Source organism: Paramisgurnus dabryanus, chromosome 5 (genome assembly GCF_030506205.2).
Source record: "Paramisgurnus dabryanus chromosome 5, PD_genome_1.1, whole genome shotgun sequence".
NCBI lineage: Eukaryota > Metazoa > Chordata > Actinopteri > Cypriniformes > Cobitidae > Paramisgurnus > Paramisgurnus dabryanus.
This window is the reverse complement of record NC_133341.1, coordinates 26916409-26940252: the sequence shown is the minus strand read 5'-3', so window position 1 is coordinate 26940252 and position 23844 is coordinate 26916409. Positions and strand designations below refer to the sequence as shown.

General features: G+C 36.2%; 1 protein-coding gene across 2 annotated transcripts in view; it reads right to left on the bottom strand.

The window, feature by feature from the left end:
* Positions 1-590: 590 nt before the first annotated feature.
* git2a (G protein-coupled receptor kinase interacting ArfGAP 2a) overlaps positions 591-23844 on the bottom strand; it is a 50303-nt gene continuing 27049 nt past the window's right edge. The window contains exons 15-20 of one of the 2 annotated variants that reach the window (XM_073814729.1): positions 19535-19813; positions 8018-8100; positions 7568-7759; positions 6925-7080; positions 1859-1922; positions 591-1694 (exon numbers count right to left, since the gene is read on the bottom strand). In XM_073814729.1, coding sequence (XP_073670830.1) covers positions 1485-1694; positions 1859-1922; positions 6925-7080; positions 7568-7759; positions 8018-8100; positions 19535-19813 — 984 coding nt within the window. In that variant the 3' untranslated portion in view covers positions 591-1484. The remainder of the gene's footprint in view (positions 1695-1858; positions 1923-6924; positions 7081-7567; positions 7760-8017; positions 8101-19534; positions 19814-23844) is intronic. The other variant, XM_065250751.2, reaches the window with a different exon arrangement.

Genomic DNA, 23844 nt, shown 5'->3' with positions numbered 1-23844 from the left:
CATTGTTTACTTTGGGATTTGTATCTTTTGCATGTCGTTAACATGTACAAATACACACTTACACACCAAAGGAAATGAAAAATCGTGAATCAGGCAATAGGTGATCTTTAATATATATTTTAATCTTCATGCGCAGATTTATGAAGGAGAAACAATGTGATAATTCTGAAATTTGCACTTAACTATGGAAAATAATTTAAAAAATGCTTTAAAAACTTTAACAGAGACTTTGCATGAGTAATTTAACCAGCAAATATTGACATCTGAGATATCACTATTTTTTAATACTGGGTACAAATTTTACTTTTACTTCATGACAAGGTAGACATTTGCATGGAGTTGCCCATATCCATATGTAATGTTAAAAGATTTCTAATTTCAAATTTAAAAAGTAAGTGTTCGTGCTTCTTTAAAATTTTGAGTTAATTTACCTTAAAAATATTGGTTGATTAACAAAACTTAAAAATAATCAAAAATTTTTTTTTAAAGATGAATTTACTCAAAATACACACTTTTTAAACTGAAACAAATCTTTTTTTACAATGTAGCTCAGTTTCTTATATAAACAAAAAGAGCTCAGAGGCAACAACTGAGGGTGTAAATTATAAATAAAGTTTATTTAAAAATAAAAAAAAACATTTGTTCTTTAACCACAGACAGCTTTAATTCTAATCAGTGGAAGACCAGTTTATCTGAACAACTACAAATACTCAAACAAGGGAACTTCAACACTGAGCTATAAGTAGTTAACTCGTATAATTACACTGAGCTAAAGGTCCACGGCACAACCATTTGGTTCGACTAACCTGAACAGGTTAAACCAATACATCAACTTGTTTAACGGACTAATGAAACTTAATGTGGTAAACTTTTTGGTAGCTTGGTACAAAATAATAAATATAACCATATCAATCGGCTGGAGATTGTGTCTGCAGTCGTGAAGGTACTGAAAAAGTTAAGCATTATTATATATAACTATAGAGTATACAATAAAACTATGGTGACTGTACATAACCTATAACTCAGGATCACAATTGATTACATTTTTCCATTATATCTGTAACCAGACTACCTGAATGTTCAAGTACAGATGACAGTTTAAGATGGTGTAAATAAAAGCCTTCATTTAAAAATAAATCAACATCACATACATGTACAAAATATGAAATATCTGATTGAAAAGGCAAAATCGTTACATGTCTTAAGAGTGTAGTGTAAAGAGTCAGGCATTTATTGAATATTTACTATGTGATTGGCTGCCCAATGTATGTTTCATTCTCTGCAAAGCTTTTTCACTTCGAGACATTTTGAAATCTACAATATCTTTTACTTTCACAGATCCAACATTTCAGACTTCATCTTACAGTTACACCTTAAATTAAAAACCCCAACATGCAAATACATCTTATAGGCTACTTTAAAATAAAAAAAATTATATTAAGTGAATAATATATATGGTGTTTGCATTATGGGTGGAAGTTGGGTCAGTTGTTTTCTTTGGTGGTTATGGTAACGAGTTGCTTTGCGGCCTTGGCAATGTCATAGGCGCACTGGATGACCTGCTGGGTGACCAATTGCTTATCTACTGTCGGGCTGCTTTCCAGAAGAGACGCCTTCTTGCACTCGCTCTGCAATCGGTGCGCGCTGGACGTTAATAAACGCAAAGAACTCCTTACTGTCTCAAACCGTGGCCTCTGTGGGCAAACATACATACATAGGTGTGATATAACTAAAATATACACACACACCGTATTATTTATAACAGAATTTTCTACAGCAGTTCAAGACTTTACTAAATAAGAGTGGAATTTTTTTTTGATCACTTGTGAAATATAAAGTGTGAAAAGAAAGTGCAAACCTTGGGAAACAGGGCAGCCATCTCATTTACAGCCACATGTATTCTTTCTGCGCAGGGTACAAAGCTAGGGTATACAAACAGAGGGGCAGATATTAAAATACAACTTAAAATGTAACTAGTCAAAGTTAGGAAAAAGAAATCAAGCCAACCGCAGAGGAATCGGTGAGTATAGCTTTAAAGCTGCACAGCAAACAACCATATATCCATCATTTTGTGCCGTTTTTAATCTTAAATACATAGTGATTTTCTACGGTTACAGGTTATTTGAAAAATATATTCTGTACAGTAATATCCACCAGAGAAACTGTATCATGCACATTTGTTTAATATGTTAGTTATCTTGTATATATGGCATTGGGGCTGCAGCACCAGTCATCTTTGAAGTGGATTAAAAAGTTGCCCTAACACAAAACCGTGTATTGGTTTTAAGACAACTTTTATGAAAGGTTTTGATCCACTTCAAATGTATTGTAGTGGAGTGAGGAGGAGGGACAATCTTACTCGTTGTTCGGTTCAGTTTGGTTAAGTACAAATGTGTGCGTGCCCTTAAGCGTACCACACCCTTATAAGGAAAAGTGCGATCACACTAGCCAATTAAACCATACTTTGGGGGTAAAAAGTGTACTTATTGTGCGGTTCAGTACGTATAGTGAGAAAATTGCAGCATTTTTGTCAAATCAACACATATTTTTATCTTACTTTAACTCTTTCACCGCCAGCATTTTTAAAAAAAGTTGCCAGCCAGCGCCAGCGTTTTTCATGATTTTCACCAAAGTTTAATGCCTTCCAGAAAATGTTCTTCTTTAAATATATAACATACAATATACCAAATGAAAGAACAGACCCTCTGCTTTCAAACAAAAAAAAACGTTTCATCCTACCTTTAGTGGTTCTTTTGCAATCAGCTTTTGAATATGGGTAGGTTTTTGCAAAAACACCATATTTTGAGCAAAAAGTAGAGATAATTCAATTTTTATGACGGACTTTTCATAGAGATCCCATTCAGAGCGATCTTTAAAACAGACACGGACATGCAGCCGCTTGCCATAGGGCAATACTTCGGTTTTAAAAAGTTGCGGAAGGGTATAATAGCGGTATTGCGGAAAGACGGAAATCTCGTCATTGGCGGGGAAGCGTTTTCTCTTAATTGACGAGATATCTCGTCAATGGCGGGGAAAGAGTTAACTTAAAAAATTAAGTTCAACAATTTTAACTTGAATTTATAAGTTATGTCAACCTTTTTATGCTAAAATGTAAAATTTTAGGTTTAACTGACCTGCAAAACCAAGTTGTTTTAACATCGTGCTGCATTTTTTTTACAGTGTATGCATCCTAAAAATGTATTCTACTGTAACTGCATCCTGTTAGCTATTTAGCTATTAAAGGTAGGGTAACACATTTTGAAAAATGCTAACGGTAGCCGCCTAGCAATGAAATCCCGATCCCACCCTCAAGTCAAATCGCCATCACGCCTCTTTCCAAACACATGAACACGCACAGATCAGACGGTCACGTCTCATGTCTCATTCACCAGTGAGAAAACTTTGCAGTACAAAGTGAATAACACTTCCAAAATAACCAACATAAACAACTGGTTTACATCAGAATTAGTTTAAGCACACGTTCGGTTGTGTAGACGTAGTAACTATATCGTTATGCTAATCCGTAAACGAACACAAATTTCATAAGCAACACAACGTTTCATCAAAATATAATATCTGAATCCATCTCAATACAAACATATCGCGTACCTACCTTACCAAAATAAACAACGACCCTTTCAGACCCTTTGCCTCCTGCAGCTGTTTGCATCTCGTGGTAAAGCACTAAAGTTACTGATGTTAATTTGGATTTTTGCTCTTGCTGATCCAGGCAGTTTTTGCTGTTGTTGTTATAAAAGATGCATTTAGTTTTGTTGCTCCTGTGTAGGTTGTCAATTCAGCAGAAAAGTTTGGTGTTCTCGCTGTTTACAGACAGAGCGCACGTGAAAGCGCCGATGACGTATGGTATCTGCGTGGACTCGCTGCGCGGTGGGAATTCAAATTACGCTTACGTATGAGGGACATAAAAGGAAACGTCCGTTCGGACCGAAATCTATGATTTGTTGAACATTTTTTGGTCCTACGCCTTTCACAGATGACATAAATTTTTACAAATACATTTAAACAACTTAACACAGTGATTGCTATCAGGATGTGAGGAGACTTTTAACCAGCATAACTAAAAATGTTTCAGGATCAAATCTGTTACCCTACCTTTAATGAGCAATAAAGTTTTTTCAGATTTATTAATCTTTTTTTAATGCCAATCAGTGTTGCGTAAGTTACTCAAAAAAGTAACTAATTACTAGTTACTAATTACATCTTTAATCATGTAATTAGATTGCTGTACAAATTACTCTCTCCAAAAAGTATTTTATTACTTATAACTTTATAAATCCTATTTAGTTAAATGATACAAAATAGCTTTGAAACGGTTCGACCATAATCATATAAAAGGATATAAATTATTCTGCTGGTCCTATTCTAATTAATAACTAATTTTGCCTCAATATAATCCTAATTACTGCTTATCAATACTTAGTAAATAGTTGTTAAAGGAGCATTTCACCCGTAGAAACATTAATCTTTAATGAAAGTGTGTCATATTTGTAGTCGAAATGTAACATACATTTAGAATTTGGTGCCTGTTTGACCGAGAAAAGGGGTGTTTGTAGTCTCACTCCCTCAACAACGATATTGGACTTCCTTCTTTCAATGATGCAAAATGATGATTTTTACATCATTGAAAGAAGGAAGTGCAACCCTAAAATCTGTATTTCTCCTGTCTCAGCGGCAACTGAAAAAATGATGCATGACCATTCAAAAACATGACTGGGGTTCTAACTATACAAAGCTTTATGCAAATGGGTGAAGTGTCCCTTTAAGTTTAACTAATGGTAGGAATTGGGTAGGATTAAGGATGTAGAATAAGATTTTTCTGAATCTGGCACTAATATTTGCTTTTTAAGTATTAATAAACAGCCAGAATCTCAGTATTAGTAATGCTAATAACTAACTAGTTAATAGTGAAATTCGGAAACTACACTAGAGTGTTACCATTATTTGTATTAACTCAAAGTATAGTGAGAAGGATACATAAAAACATGCATTTCAACCATAAACTTTCCATTTTGATGTTAAATCCACTATTGTATTATATATAATTGTTTTACAGTCCATTCACAGTATTTAGTTCAATTACATCAGAAGTAACTGTAATTAAATTACTAGAAAAATAAGAGTTATCCCTTACTTTACTTTTTAAGGAAAAAGTAATTTAAAAACTAATCACCCAACACTGATGCCAATAGAATTTGGTGAATTCACTTTCACTTCACTTTTCCATATGTTAGTTCATTGTGCATTAACTAATAAAGCAGAACTACTGCCTAGTTAGATAATGCATTTACTAATGTAACCAATACAACCTAATTGTAAAGTGATACCTTTTTGCAAAACAGAAAGTACGCATATGAAGCTTCTACTAAAGAAAAAAAATCTTACTCAAAAAATGCTGGGTTAGGTCAGAAAGGGACAAATGAACCAAGAAATGTTTACATTTGACCCAACAATGGGTTAAGACAACCTGGCATTTTGGTTTGAAACCAGCACAGGTTAAATTACAACCCACAGGTTGGGTTTGTCCCTTTTTGACCCAAACCTTTTTTTTTATATTCTCATTTTCCAGCTGCCCTACATTTAAACCTTTGATTTTTACCGTTTTGGCATCCAATAATATTACGCAGTGCCTGAAAATAGTCCCCTTGATATTTTTCAATAGCAGGGGACTATTTTCGGGCAGTGCGTAATATCATTGCGCCTCCTGCAGCCATGTTACGCCAGCAAAGTTCTTGATTATAACGCCAGAATGAGAGTATAGTCCTAACCATATCTGCCTAGAAAAATCGCAACTTTTAATTTTCCATCGGTCTTAGTACACAATATAACTTCAGAAGAGTCAAGTTTTAAATAGGAAAAATATCGAAACTCTTTGGTCATTTTTTTTGCATGATGCTAATGGTCTAATCAGATTCAATGGATTGTGCTAAGCTATGCTAAAAGTGTTAGCGCCAGACGCGGAGATCAGCTGAATGGATTCCAAAACAGTAAAAATCAAATGTTTAACTCTAGGGGAGCTGGAAAATGAGCATATTTTCAAAAAAGTGGAGTGTCCCTTTAAGGCAGTGTTTCTCAACCAGGGGTCCGGGGCCCACAATGGGGCCTCAACAGATTTCCAAATGATTCAAAATAATACAAAACAAGCATAACGATAGGCTAAGATTTACGCAAGAATAAATAAGAATAAATACTTATTAATTGGTTATTTTTGTAGCTTAAATACATCTGCCTAGTAATGCCAAGATCTATAATTTATTTGGTAACAGTTTAGTGAGTGGGGGCCCTTCAAATATTGTTGTGGGCAATAGGGGGGCCTTACAGTAAAAAAGGTTGAGAACCACTGCCTTAAGGTACAAAGGTGTACTTTTTGAAAGGGTACTGCCCCAGTGACAGCTTTTGTACCTTTATTTCTGCGAGTGTAGGATATAATTTTATCCGGGCATTGTTTTATGTGGTTTTTGGGGCAGGGTAACATGACCTCACATACATCAACAGATAAGAAAATTCATTTCAAAAGCAAATGATCTCACTTAATTAAAGATTAAGTAAGGGGTTGTTAAGTTTATAAAAAAAGACATTTTATTTCTGTATGCACCTTATGTTTGTACTTTTGCATTTGATAAATAAAAGTTATAAAAAAAAAGATTAAGTAACGTGCACAGATGAATCATTCCATGCATCATGAAACTAAACAGGGTCAATGTTGAAATCATGTGGAGATGTCGTAAATATGCTACAATCCTTATATGTAGCATTCAATGTTTATGCACACATACATGCATGTTATGTTAGTGCTCTGAGTCCACACCTGTGCCCCATGAGGCACACGAGCAGATTAGTGTGTAAGTAAAGAAAGAGGTAGACGTAGACACTGTGCCTGTGAGGCAGGGACAAAGGCCAGAGTACCAGGAGGCAGGGCTGTTGGGGACGGCTGGGTGGGGAGTTCTTAGGCCGAGGGACTGCATGGGAGACGGGGGCTTGTCTGCCCAAGGCACCAGGGTGCCGAAACAACCCAGACTGTGTCTAAGTCTGCGGACACTCTCCCTCTGCTCACACGGGGAACTGGTGGGAGGAAAGAGACAGAACGGGGACCGAACAGAACGCGCGCCCCCCGAAGAGACACAGCCCGAATGGTGAACAGTCATTTGAGCACAAAAGAAGAGAGAGAGATGAAAATGGAGAAAGGTACAAATAGAGGAACTTATTTAATGGATGGAAAAATGGATAGCAATATGCAAAGCAGTGATTAACACTTAGAAGTGTTGGGGAATAACAAACTAAAAGTATTGACAATGTTCTTTATTCTGTTGAAGATATTTTAATAAATGATGGTAACCACACAGTTGACGGTACCAATTGACTTCAATAGTATTTGTTATTCCTATATGGGTACCATCAACTGTGTGGTTCCCATCATTTATCCAAATATCTTCTTTTGTGTTCAACAGAAGAAAGAAATTCATACAGGTTTTTAACAAAATGAAAGTCAATAAATGATGACAGACAACAAAAACCATGGCGAGATACTGCTATGGACTTTTTTCCACACCTCTCGTATTTATTCTCCTGTGCAGCCCTCAGCAGTTCCTGGATGTTCTTTGTAATCTGCTCAGTTTTCCGGATGACGTCTTCTGTGCTGGGCAGACTGGGGTCGGATTCACATTCATGATCGTCCAGCTCCGGTATGGAGCCACTCTCTGCCATCCAACCGCTGCTTCGTAGACGACACCGACGGACAAATCTGTAAGTGGAGGAGGGAGCACATAATAAATAAATGGAAGAAATGTGTCTGGAAGTGGATGAGTAATACTTGAATTGCGGTTTTATGATGCCATTATGACACCATTAGCATGTTTTCTATTTATACATGGCTGAAAGCAAGATGCGATACTTACTTTCTTGTGAAAACTGGTTATAATGCAGTTATAAAGGTTGGTTTGACGGAAGCAGGATTTGACACAAAAGTTATTTCAGGTTGTAAAACGGAAAATGTCCGTACCCTGAATCATCGATGTCGGATTCGTTCACTGTGTTGTCATAGTCACCATCAGATATGCTGCTTTGCTTGTCAAACTTGGAGGCCTATAAAGAAAAAAAATGCGGCAAACAAAACGTGACATCACAAGACTGGAAAGAGAAAATTAGAAATATTAACTTGTCAGGTGGTTAAAATTAAACTCAGCAAATGTAATACTTTAAAGCTGCAATCTGCATCTCTGTCTGAAACATAAAATTAAAGTTATTATTTTTACTTAGGATGAAGTCAAAGTAAGCGAAAGTGACATTTCTTTCGAAATCATACCTGACAGCTCAAATTATTAATCATTAAGTTTACCGTTGTGAATCTGGGTAAGATAAGGACACAGTATTGAACTTTTGTTTATTTTTTTAAAGTTGCACTGTCAGAAAAGTGGTAAAATATGTACCCCAGCTATTACTTGGGCTAAACCTATTCAAGTATATTTTATCTGATAATAATTTGCACAGAGAGGAAATATAATTATTTCTAAATACTTAGGATTTCTGCTGGTTCCTTGCCTTGGTGACTAGCTTTTTCTTAACATGTTCAATACCTTTTTCCTGTGTCATTCAACTTTATTGCACATAACTTTATGGACTTTAATGTTGTGAATTCTTTATATTTGGTAATTTCTTGAGTTAATACTGATGTTTGGTGAAAATGTCATGTGAACTACCTCATTGGAAAATATGTACTGAAAAAATACTTATTTCCCCCACTGTATTAGTATCTGAAAGGAACATGTTGGTACCTTTCTCTATGTACATAAATGGTACCTATTAGGACCTTTTAAAAGGGTACACTGCAAAGAAAATGCAGCATGAAGTTAAAACACCTTGGTTTTACACGCCAATTCAACCTATTTTAAGTTTTGAATTGTAATTTGACATAGCTTAAAAAAACAAGTTGAAATTGTTTAACTTAAAGAGCACCTATTTCATTGCTAAAAAACAACGTAATTTTGTGTATTTGGTATAATACAATGTGTTTGCGTGGTTTATGGTTAAAAAAAATTTTTTAAACATTATTTGTGGCTCCAGATTTTTTACCATGTTTAAAAAATTCAATGCAATGCATTAAATGCTAACAGGAGTTAACTTACAGGCCGAGTCCAAGCGGGAGGAATTATGATAATGTCGGTCTAAACTACATCACCAACCCCAGGAAGTAAACTGTTGCCTACAATCTGTGTGTTTGTTGTAGTCCAAGAAAAGAGTTTAATGATATTTATGACGGTATAAAAAATTATGGAAAAGGAAGGGCAATTTCCATCCAATGAGCTAATGACAGACCATCTAATCCAAAGTGTACAAACTAGAGATGAAATTTTACATCACTATGACAATACCACAGATTTTCAGTAATTTTCACAGATCCCAGTAATTTAAGTCATTAGCTAATTATTTAAAATTTTGATTTCAAAATAATTTTACATGTAAGTGCACTTTTGTTCGCATAAACATCAAAAAAATAACATTACCATTAATCATGGCACATTTGGGTTTGTGAGATAAATGCTCATGTAGTTCAGATAAAAATTAAGTGAATAAATCAAATTTTCATATAAACACAGAAAAAATCAGCAAGGCTAATGTAAGAAATGGGTGTACTTTAGGACCCAGGAGTGGACGGTGCGCCTCACGGCACTCGCTGAAGAAACAAACAGGGTAAAACGGAGCTTTAAACATCAGATTGCATAATTTAATGGAAAATGAATAGAAAAGATGGATCTGTCTTATTAAATATTAAGTAAACGTGCGTCAGTACAACTAGTATGTAAACATTTGTGAACATTTTTTGGATTTAAATTCAGTCAGTAAAATAAGTTACGGTACGAGTTGGCAGTGTTTTCCTAACGCAACTCCTTAACACTTTGGTTTTACAGTTTTTACAGCGATGCGCGGTTGAGTCATTAATTTATTTTTTGGCTGCACATCACCCGCTGCTGCCTGCTAGTATCTCCTCCTCGTGTACCTATATAGCTTGGTTGTACTCACGTTGCTGACATGCTGCTCTTGCTCTCAGGTGTTGTTGCGGTGCGCGTTAGGGAACGTAAATGCACCATACGTCATCACGTCGCTATATCATGGATATCATTATATGACTTTTTTATCATGTAAAAAATTATACCGGTATTATCGTGAACGGTATGATATGGCACACCCCTATTGGAGATGATAACTCGCGTCAATGTTTACTTTAGGGTATGTACTTGTACGTATGTACAGGTACTAATACACACTTACATACAAAAAGAAAATGTAAAAACTTGAATCGGACGATAGGTGCTCTTTAACAAATTAAGTTAAAGTAACATAAAAATTAGTGATGGACCGATGTATCGGCCGCCGATATTTATCGGCCGATTATTGATGAATTTGAAACCATCGGCATATCTGCAATAGCACGAGAAAGGCCGATACCGATTGTTTATTAATTAACTACAAAAAGAAATCCATTATATGTAAAAAATGAGTTAATGTTGTTAATAAAATAAATGCTGAATAGCAAAAACCACCTTTGAAGGTTGTCATGCTGTCTTATTAAATTTGTTTTAGCTTAATTTGTGCCTCTCTTATTATGTTGGTCAGTTGAATGTTAATTAGATCCAATCCATGTTCAGTAAAAATAATTTGATGCAGAAATAAACTAGCTAATAGACCAACTTGTATACAAGTGTTTAATATCGGTATCGTCCAGAAGTTGTCTGTTTAAATGGGTATCTGCATCCGCCCAAAAAAATCCTATCGGTGCATCCCTAATAAAAATATATGTTGATTTGACATAATTTTTTACAGTGTACTACCTCAGTGACAGCTGAGGTACATATTTTGACATTTTTTTCTAACAGTGCACGGATTGCAGCTTTAATTCTACAATTACTGTAACAAACTTATTTTTATATTAGTTGTGCCCAGGGGTTAAATTGGGATTTGTTATGTGGGGGGGCTCTGCGGGGAGGGGTACTTCAAGGGGTAACATGTTTAATACTGATGACAGCAAAGCCACTGGTGTGTTTCAATGACATTCTGGACCTCTGATAGGATTTGATAAGTTTCAGCTTTAAAGCTGTCACAGAGGTTGACCCAAAATATTTTAAAAAGAGCATCTGAATTTTAAATGATGCAAATCTATGAGTTTGACGCCCTATATCCATTTGTTGCACATGTCATTATGCCCAACTGATCAAACTTTAAAGGAAGTTAAAAGAATCAACCTCCTTGAATAATTCTAGGCATAAGATGCCCCAAATGACTCAATTAACAAGAAAAGGTACAACACACAGTACTGTATCATCAACATGTCTTATAAATTAGCCATAGAGATTCCCTATGCTGGTCAGCAGCGAAAACAATCATATAGTTAGGTTTGATTTGTGTAATCAAAATACATTATTTTATTAAACTATACAATAGTTATATCCAGTGTTATCCTTAACATAATGTAATTAGATGAGTGACATACAAACTTTAATCCTTTACACGTTCTATAGTCTTCTGTGAAGTTTTCTCGACGTGGGCACCATTATTACCTCTCTCTCTCTGTCTCTCTCTCTCTCTCTGTCTCTCTCTCTCTCTCTCTCTCTCTCTCTCTCTCTCTCTCTGTCTCTCGTCAAATGATCCTGCGTAAGCGCGTTCTTGAAGTTCTGAGTTTTTTCGCTTGAGTTGCATAACTTGCGCGAAGACGCATTTAAAGGGAAAAGCGCGTGTTTTCGCGGCAATTGCGGGGCCCAATTCGCGTCATTTTCATCGCCCCGTACGAGGACGCGCCTGGTTGCATCTTTGCATTGACTTTGTATGTAATCTGCTCGCGCAAATCGTTGAACTTGCATTGATAAGTATGCCCCATAATGAATGAAAACACATTATTAAACTATACAATAGTTATATCCAGTGTTATCCTTAACATAATGTAATTAGATGAGTGACATACATACTTTAATCCTCATCCTTTACACGTTTCTAGTCTTCTATGAAGTTTTCTCGACGTGGGCACCATTATTACCTCTCTCTGTGTCTCTCTCTCTCTGTCTCTCTCTCTCTCTCTCTGTCTCTCTCGTCAAATGATCTTGGGTAAGAGCGCGTTCTTGAAGTTCGGAGTTTTTTCGCTTGAGTTGCATATCTTGCGCGAAGACGCATTTAAAGGGAAAAGCGCGTGTTTTCGCGGCAATTGCGGCGCACAATTCGCGTCATTTTCATCGCCCTGTGCGAGGACGCGCCTGGTTGCGTCTTTGCATTGACTTTGTATGTAATCTGCTCGCGCAAATCGTTAAACTTGCGTTGGTAAGTATGCCCCATAATGAATGAAAACACATTATTCCCTTCGCGTCAGTGCACACGCACCAGCGCAGCGAGTACACTGGCAAGAGCAAAGAGCGACCTTCAGCCTATGTGCCGGGGCTTAGCCCCGGACGGCCCCGGCCCAATTTAAACCCTGGTTGTGCCCAAGTAAAATAGCAGTAATGCAGGGTAAAAGCAAAAGAAAACTACATTGTTGAATGTTTAGATAAGCAAGAGAGAATTTTATGCAGTAAGCTTGGGAGCAGAGGTTGACTGCAAAGGAAGCAAAGCAGGCACGTGCAGAGGGGGGGGCGGCGGGTGCCCAAGCACCTGCCCCTTTACCCCTGGATGACCAAAGTGCCCTTTTTGTCAAGGCATTTTTTTGTAATTAAATGCCCTTTTGTGAAGGCTTGCCCAATCTAACTATTAGTAAAATTAATAAAAAATAATTTAGACGCAAATAAAATTAGTCACATGATGACGTATTGACCTTTCATTGGACAATCTCTTTAGGGACGATCATCACTAGCTAGCTCACAGCGCTGGCAGCGCCCACACGTGCACGACACGGTGCGCAGGACAGGGAGGATCCCCCTCGAGCCGGCATTGAACCGAAGCGATATGCTTGTTATATTATTATTATTTTACACGAACAACGTGAGGAGAGCATGCACAGCTTTTGTTTATTGCTGTCTGTGTGTATTAACATCTCTACAACGTAAGATGCAAACAGGGCTCTCAAGTCTCATGCATTCGGCGGGAGACACACGCACTTCAGCCAGTTTACACGCCAGTGACGCCACACCTTGCATTTCTCACGCTGAAAATAAAACATTCTTCCCATATAAAAACAATGGATGAGGCAAAGGCAGGGACGTTCTCTGCCGGGAGTTCATACAGGTAGCTGTCTCGAGTTTTTAGGTGTGCTCAACTTCACAGCAATGCAAGAACCGAAACGCACATGACATCAAAGTACCGCGAGAAATATTCGGGAAATCATACGGAGGAGTTTGATTTCAAATCGCTCTCGCGCTGTTCTAATGTCATCCACCTGTCACGCGGAGTTTGTTGGAGGAGCAAGATCCGATGAATACGGTAAAAAAAACTCGTTTAATTTTTGTATCATATTGAATTTACGATTCCTGGACTCGCCTTTGATTAAAGACAATGTGAGCTGATGTTGGGTAATATAGCCATACTCGTGCTAAATTATTAACTCGGTCAAAAACTCTCCAGCTTTGCAACCAGTTTTAGTTTACCTGAAAATAAAGAAAGTACTAGAGGCTTCATAAAATGAATGAAAGGAGAGATGAATGTCATTATTTTATTGCCGTGTCATCAAGGCATCAAAGTGTGCAAAAACACAACACAAACACGATTCAAAACTATAGGCTCTCTTTGTATACAAATTTCGAACAGGATTAGAATAGAATAGAATTATATTTTTAATATGACAAAAAAACACAAGACTGTAAACGTAATAATATCTTAATGTCACAATGCAATAATATCATATAATTTCAAAACGGCATATACTGTTGACACACACAAACACACAATGAAATGCACTGTAAGTCGTTTTGGATAAAAGTGGCTGCCAAATGCATAAATATATAGATATAAAACTCAGTCTATATAGATTTTTCTCTCTCACTCTATTTGCAAGGAAAATAAAGGAAAACGTTAGACTTAAAATCATCTTTCTATTCTGTATTACTTTATTATTTGTTTTAGTTGTGTGCTTGCGTGTCAGCGAGCAAAGTGCCCTTTTTATTTTTTGAGCACCTGCCCCTCCAATTGTCTCTGCACGGCCCTGAAGCAAAGAGGTTAAAAGTGGTTACAAATGCACTTTTAGCCTGGCTGGTCAAATTTGCTCGCGTTAAACCTTTTTTTGGATTTGTAACTTTTGCATAGTTAACATCTACTAATACACACTCATATACCAACAGATATGTAAAAGCGTGAATCAGTTAATAGGTGCTCTTTAAATAATATCCTGGCTCTTTCGGCTTATAATAATGGCATTGGATAGTTCCCAATTTTTTGAGCTCCAAAAAGTGCGCAAATATTCCCCTTAGTAACTTTCAATAGCAGGGGACTTTTTTCAGGCACTGCGTAATATCATTGCGCCTCCTAAAAAATCAAAAGTCTAAATCTAGGGTAGCTGGAAAATTTGTATTTTTCAAAAAAAGTGGAGTGTCCCTTTAAATACAAAGAGTGTTTTGGTCACAAGCATGCATTTTGTTTAAAATCCTGGTCATTGCGTTTTTTTTTATCTGCTTCATCATACAAAACCATACTAGTCAACCTGCTTCACACACTGGTAAACAGAACTTCTGTATTTGTCCATCAGATAGATCAGCTGTCTAAAAAAAACTGTTTATGACAGAAAATGAAAAACCACAGTGAAGCATATTACTCACAAAACAACAATAAGTATGCAAATGGCAACTTTGTTTTGGAGCATTGAGCAGCAGGTGCAAAAAAGAAGCAAACTGAAATATAACACATAATGTTGTGTGTACAGGAGTAGAAGTCAATGTTACAACTGCATGTCGGCACAGTGGCATCGATCAGTGCATGGAAACAGTAAAGATATTTGACTCTGCTCAGGGATGCGAGGTAATGGGGTCAGATTCCAAAAGCACTTTGACTGGGACTTTATAAAATTACTGTAACAAAATATTATAGTAATGTCTTGTGAGGGAAAAGTTGGTCATAATGCTTGGACCACCACAACATAAACTGCTATCACAATTTTTACTACTTGCCTTGCAGAAATCAATGTAAAAATGTACAATTTCAGAAAATCCTAATCCCAAATCTGCATACATTTGAGATGTAGATCTGGTATGATCTTATGTGCTTGAAATGGTCCTGAAAATTTCAATTTGTAAATTTGTAAGAACACAGGAATATAGCCAAACCTGTTTGGAGTAACAAACATGCACTGTCAGAAAAAATAGTCATTTTCTGTCACTGGGGCGGTACCCTTTAAAAAAAATTAACATTTGCATCTAAAGAGGTCTTATTAGTACCCCAGAGGTACCTATTGGTGCCATATGCAAATGAGTACCTCAAAAGTTTATACTGATATCAAAATGTATACACACACCTGTGTCTACTGTATATGATACACATTACCACCTTGTTAAAGGGTAGCCCCAGTGATAGCCATTTTTTGACCATTCTCTCTGACAGTGTGGGCAGATACTTCAAAAATTAATGAATGAAAGCCACACACAGGCATTTTTAAAATGACTCAAAGCTTGAATGTATGTGAAGCTTTAGAAACGTATGTGTCATAGCAGCAGCAGTGAACAAGTCAAGTGCAGCGCGGCCTGGAAATGACCACACATGCCAAGATGGTGGTAATGAATGCAGAAATACGTATCATTAGGAAACAGCAGCCCTTGGAGGGTTGGTGGAGAGCTTGATCATGCGCAGTAATTAGCGGAGCACAACAAGAGGATAGGTAGGGACTGATGGGAGCAGAGGAGGTGCAGGATGAATCCGAGAGGGAGGGAGAAGAGGAGGAGGGGAATGCCTCTGGGTGCTTTTGGACGCTCCCGCGGGGCACAGAGTATGTGAGGATGTACTTAACCCTTTCTACGCTCTCTTTTGGCAAATAGGACAAGGATGTCGAGGAGGGGAGTAAGGGGAGGGATGAGGAAGTGGCATCAGACATGCCTTTTTCAATCTAAAAAAAGGTGCAAATCAGACTTATTAAATAAAAGTTATAAAGGAAAATATTGAGAGAAACTGAGAAATGCTGTATTATAATGTGATGTATGTATGTATGTATGTATGTATGTATGTATGTATCTTTGAAGAGTTTGGTTCCAAAACACAATAAATCCATTTTGACTCATTTGGGTAAAAATGTGTTATCTATACAAAGAAAGTGACCAGATGAAAACCACTATTATGTTATAATAACATTAAAAATTCTAATCCATAATTTGATTTTCAAAGATTTATTATAAAAACTGATTATTTTTTCCACAAAATGCAATACATCCAAGTTTTTTTTCAAAATGCTATAAATCTATTGAATCAATATATAAATGTGCATTCATCTCTGCCATGTTATATTCATTTAGTTGACTAGTGGTATACACTGATTAAAAATCAAAATATTAATGGCATTAATCAAAACACTTCACTGTAAAAAAAATCCGTAAAAATCACAATGGTATTGCAGCTGGGTTGCCGGTAATTTACCGTAGATTTACATTTATGTTATTAACTGGCAAGAGTTTGTTCAAAGTTAAATAAATTTTAAATATTAACAAGTCTTTATCTTTACAGAATAAAACTATACAATAACAGCCTCATGCAAAGCATTCTGGGAATCAGAAATCATCATCAACCTTTTTCTGTTTTTTGCTTCAGATTTTGTTTCCCAGAATGTTTTGCTTGATGCTGTTTTTTTAGTTTTACTCTGTAAAGACAAAGACTTGTAAATGTTTAATGTTCATTTAACTTTGAACAAAATATTGCCAGTAAAAAAACATAAATTTAAATCTACGGTAAATTACCGGCAACCCAGCTGCAATTTCTACGGAATTTTTTTACAGTGTTTCTTTGTCATAATAAGAAAACTGTCATTGCTGCTGTCATCCTTGGGACGTCGCTGAACTTTTGTGATCAGCCATAAAATGTTTTGGTCCTACTCGATTTTCGTTGACTTCGAGTAAAATAATAGAACGTTTTTCATAAGATCCCCTGGGGTCAATGTGTTAGCGTCGTGTGAGAACAAGCAATAGCCAGCATTTTTCCTTCACCCGAGTGCCTAATGTAAATTATTCGATTGATGGCTTTCGTTTCTTCCCCGTCACAGAAAACCACCACAGGTTTATCAATGCCATTAAAATTACTATTTTGTTTTTGTTTGTTTGTTGATCACGAAGTACAAAGTAGATGAGGAAAACTAGGATTCTGTGTGTATTCAAAGCACTGCCCTTATTGCTTACAATGCGTGGAATGGTGCGCTGTGATTGGTTAAGCAGATTTAGTGCATTCTGCAGAGGAGGAGGACTGGCATTTGTCCAAGTTTGAAAAAAAAGATGACCGAATAACCTGGCGGATATCGGATTTTGCTTTAAATTAAGAGTTTACTTTTTAATACTGACCTGATAAAATACTGATTTTGGCAGTAACTATTTTTTTTTTAAATGGCGTTTATCTCGTTTTAGAACCAAACTCTTCATATAGTTATACATACAGAGTCATGATCAATTACTAATAACAGTTTTATAAAAGCATGCAGACATTCAGGCACAAAGGTTCAATAATAAGGACTGAAAAATGATGTTTGTATAGCAGTTATCAAACATTTGTTTTTACATTTCAGTACAATTTATAAGCAGGAATGTGATGAAAAGCAATGGTGTTTAAACATTTTATTACCACAATGAACACTTAAAGGTCAAAAATTTATTTTTGAAAGGAACAAAAGCTTACATCGTATAAAAGATCATTTAAAATAAAATGGGCTTTTTACATCAATAGGATACTAAAACTCGCTCAAACATATACAAAGATAATATTGGTTTAAAAAGTATCAATAGTAACCAAAGCATTCGCTATACTTGAGGTGTACCGAGTAACCTTTTCCATTATGTAATGGTTGTACTCCTGAATAAATGTGACCCTGGACCACAAAACTATTATATGGGTTAATTTTTTGAAATAGAGATTTACACATTGTCTTAAAGTTGAAAAAATAAAAGTTGAAAAAATAGGACAATATTTGACAGATTTGAAAATCTGGAATCTGAAGGTGTAAAAAAATACAAATATTAAGAAAATCGTCCAAATGAAGTCCTTAGCAACACATATTACTAATGATGAATTATTTTTTTATATATTTAGGGTAGTAAATGTACAAAATATCTTTATATAATATTAAAGATTTTTGGCATAAAAGAAAAATCTGAAATTTTGACCCATACAATGTATTTTTGGCTATAGCTACATATACCTGTGCTACTTATGACTGGTTTTGATGTCCAGGGTCACAAATGTATAATGCTGTTATACACTCACATGTAACTAGCCAAATGCTTTTATCTTAATAACCTATTTTTCACCACCAATTCAACTTTCACCCATTTCAGCCAACAAAATGCGACCCTTCCTGTGAAAGCCCAGCTAAAGTCATTTTTTTGTGATTTATCGTTTCTATAAAATCATCCTACATACAGAAAATATAACCTTGAAATCTTAATTGACTGAGTAGGGTCATCTCAAAGATCGAAATTAAACTTTGATCCTCCTAATCTTATAATTAGATTATGAGACTTTATCCTGGATTTCCCAGACAGGGTCACAAACAGAAACAAACAAATATACAAACACTGAAATTAAATTCATAATAGAACTGTTGCCAAAAATTTGAGGCATTAAAATTAAAAGTGTGTGACTTTTGCATTTAGTTGCCCATAAATACTCATAGCATTAAAACCAAGATGCCAGGTAAATTAATACACAGAGTCTCTTTAAAGGTGCCAAAGAATGCATTAAAATAATATGCTAAATTGTTCTCGGTTATCTACATAGAAGGTATGTGGCTTTATTAAGTGCAAAAATTACCCCGAGACTGATTTACATGTCCATATACAACCCCAGGAATGGATTTGCCTTTAGAATTAAATGGTCTATTATTACCTTATTTGAAAGGGTCATGAATAATAATGTGGAACTCTGCTCCGATTGGCTGTTTCACTGAGCAGCTCCTTTCAGTAGCTCTGTGTTTGTGTAAACAGACCCTAATGTTTGAGCTTGTATCAGACGAAGATACGGAATTCAAGGAATAATACATTGTTTAAAGATTGTTAATGGACGTTTCTTAGTGGTAAGTTTGTGTTTTTATTCAGTATTGACCTGCAAAACATAACTAGCACTAGCATATAACATTAACTAGCATATAGCGCTAACTCAGCAGTCACAACTTTATTGAGATTGGCCTGTTTTTCAGTGGTCATTTGCATGCACAAGGTTTTCATAAGTACCCATGAACAGAACTTTTATTATTCATCTATGCCTAGGTTAATACGGTTTTCCATTCTATGGCACCTTTAAGATAATCCAAAATGGTTTCCAGAATTCAATGTACGAAGTAAACTTTGATGATTGACAGCAAACCATCACACCGAAAAGATAAAGAGAAGATGAAGGAAGGAGAGAGGGCAAGAGGCAGGTCTTTACTTACATGGGTTGGAAAGGGTTGCAGGGAAGGGAAGTTCTCCTCAGGGTAAATGGTCTCTCCCTTGGAGAGAAAGGGCTTCAGACCAGAGCCGGTTTCATACATAGAGATGGGGCGGCTCACCCGTGCAGACAGGTGCCGTTTCAGGGCAGAGGAGGAGGAAGAGGAGGAACAGGTAGAGGGGTTGGAAGGATTTGGATGGTCAGGGCCCGCGGGGGTCTGATAGGGCTGTTGAGCTGAGACCTGGCGCCTGAGCGAGCTGTTCTCACTTTGCACAGACTGCAGCTGGAGAAACGAGTAAGCAAGAGAGATGGAGAGAAAAGCAGAAACTGTAGCAAAGCTTAGCTTACAGAGAAACTGTCAATTAAAAGATGATTGCAAAAGTGTTCCTGTAGCAGCTCTATTGTGCTAGCAATGCAAAGGTCATGGGTTTGATCCAGGGGAGACAAATACTGATAAAAATCTATATATTGAATGCGCTTGTAATCGGCTCTGGATAAAAGCATCTACCAAATGCACAAATTTAATGGACAAATAAACATTTTCAAATGCCCATCTAGGCTGTCGCCTCTTATAGGTTTGTTGAATGTTTACTCTTGCATTTACATTGATGTGTTTTACAGACGCTTTTATAGAGTCACGCAACATAAACTCCGCCCTTTCGATTTGGCAATTGTAGAGCGTTTGAGTGCTGTAGTATTGGTGTTGATAGTGTTTGAACAATAATTTTAAACCAGACTATTTACAAACCTTACTATTTCAACATGTTGAATAAGGATTTTATGTTTAATAGTAACACTAAAATGATTTTAAAATGTGGAAAATAACTGTGCTCATACACGTTAAAAGGCATTATAGGGATCTGTTATGTTTTATATATTAAAGGTGGGGTGCATGATCTCTAAAGGCCAATGTTGACATTTTAAATCACCTAAACAAACAAGCCCCTACCCCAATAGAAACTGGACCTTCTTTTGATAGACCCGCCCCACACATACGCAATCCAGGCAATGTCGGTAAGTGGACACGCCCCTTATTGCTGATTGGCTACAAGTGTGTTTTGGTACTCGGCCCGACTCCCTTTCCAAAGTGTTTTTCAAAAATCATGCACCCCGCCTTTAAGTTTTGGATGTACATACCTATATCTTTTGAATTAAAGTGCGCATTAAACTCTGTTGACACGAAACTCGCCATGAATTTCATATTCCCTCCCGGCTGCCAGGATTTTTATCAGTGTGTGCGTTCCCTGGGTTCGAACCCCATGACCTTTTGCCTTGCTAACACATTGCTCTACCACTGAGCTATACAAGAGCTTTAAATATGATATATTTGATTATATTTGACTTTTTATTGTTATTTAGATAGTAAAATGGCTAATATGACATCTACAATGACTGATATTATTTATTAATTAATACTCATTAGCATTATTACTACTAATTTTTAAATCTGTATTTCAATGTAGGTTTGATGAAACTGAACGTTTGTGAGATTGTGATCAATTTTATGCTAATTAACTCTTTCACCGCCATTGACGAAATATCTCGTCAATTAAGAGAAAACGCTTCCCCGCCAATGACGAGATTTTCCGTCTTTCCGCAATACCGCTATTATCCACCAGGTGCGCCCTTCCGCAACTTTTTAAACCGGGAAGTATTGCCCTATGGCAAGCGGCTGCATGTCCGTGTCTGTTTTAAAGATCACTCTGAATGGGATCTCTATGGGGCTGTTTACACTTGGTATTAAGATTTGTTTTCATCGATCGGATCACAAGTGGACGAGAGAGACACATTGCGTTTACACCTGGTATTTAAATCCGTCTCTTTTGTCCACTTTCGACCGCATCTGTCCTGAATACTGTGAGGGGGTGGTCTGTGAGACGGTGGGCGAGTCTCTCTGCTGTCATTCAAACGCGAGCGGGAGTAATTATTAGTTTATATGGACGCAAACTTATATTATGTCGGAGCCCGCTGCTTGTTTAGCAAGTATACATGCTGCACAGTGTTTTGTACGTTTATTTGTTGGAGCTTTCTCTGAATTTTCGGCGCAATTGATGAAATAGGATCGCGCAACTTTCACGCTTTCAAAACGAAACTACGGAGAACACCCCGCAGTAGTTTTATCAATGAAAGGCTAAAAATAGCGCTGTTCACCGTATGTTCACGGCAGAAGTCAAAAAAGACGTAAAATTAGTGTTTAATACCTCAGATTAGATAAATGGGCGGAGAGAAGGCGGTCGCATGTGGCTGTTCGAACGCATTCAACCACATTGCGTTCCGCAACTCCAAAGCGATCCGATCGAAAGTGGTTTCGACTACCTCTGAATGTGGTTGAAAGTGGTCGCGTTCAAAACGTTTTGAACACCGTTTACACCTGGCATTAACGTCGTCCACTTGTGATCCGATCGACGAAAACGCATGTTAATGCCAAGTGTAAACAGCCTCTATGAAAAGTCCGTCACAAAAATGGAATTATCTCTGCTTTTTGCTCAAAATGTGGTGTTTTTGCAGAAACCTACCCATATTCAAAAGCTGATTACAAAAGAACCACTGAAGGTAGGATGAAGCGTTTTTTTTGTTTGAAAGCAGAGGGTCTGTTCTTTCATTTGGTATATTGTATGTTTATATATTTAAAGAAGAACATTTTCTGGAAGGCATTAAACTTTGGTGAAAATCATGAAAAATGCTGGCGATGGCTGCTAACTTTTTTTAAAAACGCTGGCGGTGAAAGAGTTAAACAAAAAAGTTAGAATAATAATAATAATTATTATTATTATTGTTATAAAATAATTACAAGTTTTTAATTATGTTAAAATAAAATTATTTTAAAGTACTTACAGTATTTTATCGTAAATTACGGTACTTTGTGGTCATAAATCACGGAATTGTATCAGAAAACTAAGTATCCATCTACAATTTCAATAACTGAAAAGTGAAAAAAAATTCCTTTCACCTGAAAACCACACTTTTCCATAGTCTTACTTTGTTAACATAGATGTAAAAAACTTTTACGTTGTTCATCATTCCTTACTTCAACTCAAATTTTTTACGCAGCTTTGAAGACTACACTTGATGTTAGCGCAATGACAAAATGTTAAATGCTCTCTCATTTGTAAGTACATTTGAAAACGTCTACTAAATGAATAAATGAAATTTTACTACAATAAATTTAATATGTTAACACTACTAGTCTCAAGGAGTACGTCATTTAAATTGATGTATAATATATACATAATTTAGGTCACATAGTTTCAGCTAAAATGTTTGCCTGCAACCATTGCCTGGAGGTAATAAATCTAAACTTCTTGACAGCAAGACTCAAAGTTAGCATGCAGGCACAAGCCGATACAAATAAGACGGCACAAGTTAGACATGCTTAAGAAACTACAGGGACAGAGACTCACTACAGAGCTTAGGGAAAGGCCATGCATAAAAAACTTGGCAGGATCGGAGAATAAATAAAGCAGAATAGAAGCGTAACAGAAAAGCTCACTGAATTCACCCATTATTAAATCATTTTGGTCATCGCTATTTATATCCAGCCAGATGTTCAACCAATGCAAAGCCACACAGCTTTATCACAAAATATTCACAATGATCGAATTTGTTTTATAACAGATGAACATTCATCATTGTCTGAATATGCAGGTATTACATACATTTCTAAAACACTCAAACTTAAACACGTCTAAATTGTTAGTCATTAAAGTAAGGAAACCATTTATAACCTTAAAGTTTCGCTTTAAAATATAATTTCTTATAATTGGTTGAGAAATGTAACAGGAAACATGTTGAAACTGTAACTTCCCTAAACTGTGCGTGTATTATAGAAATGGGCAAACATAAAAAAAACTCTGCTTTTACTCTAGAAATGAGCAAACATTTAAAAAAAACCTGCTTTGTTTGTTTAGTTTTCATTTTCAATATGAGCTATATACTCATTAAAGCAGTTTATGGATTTTTTCTTCTGTATTTTTGTTTTGTTTTGATGGCTTTTGTCTGTAACATATAGTTTGTGACACTTCAGTGCCAAATATCCTAACTAAAAGATGAATTCATTTATAATTGCTAATGTGAGAACATTAAAAACATTTACAATTAAATTCCAATTAAAAGCGTTACTCAATGCATTTTTATCTACAGGACTATCTGTGCTCTGGAAATGTTAAATAAATGTGCATAAATACAGCTTCTGTTAATAAAAAGACATTGCATGGATTCGCGAGACCTTTACAGTTAGGAAGGTTAGCATGCCAATGAATTATTGAACAGTCAATATTATTTTGATGTCAAATAGTTGTTTGGAGCATCTCTATG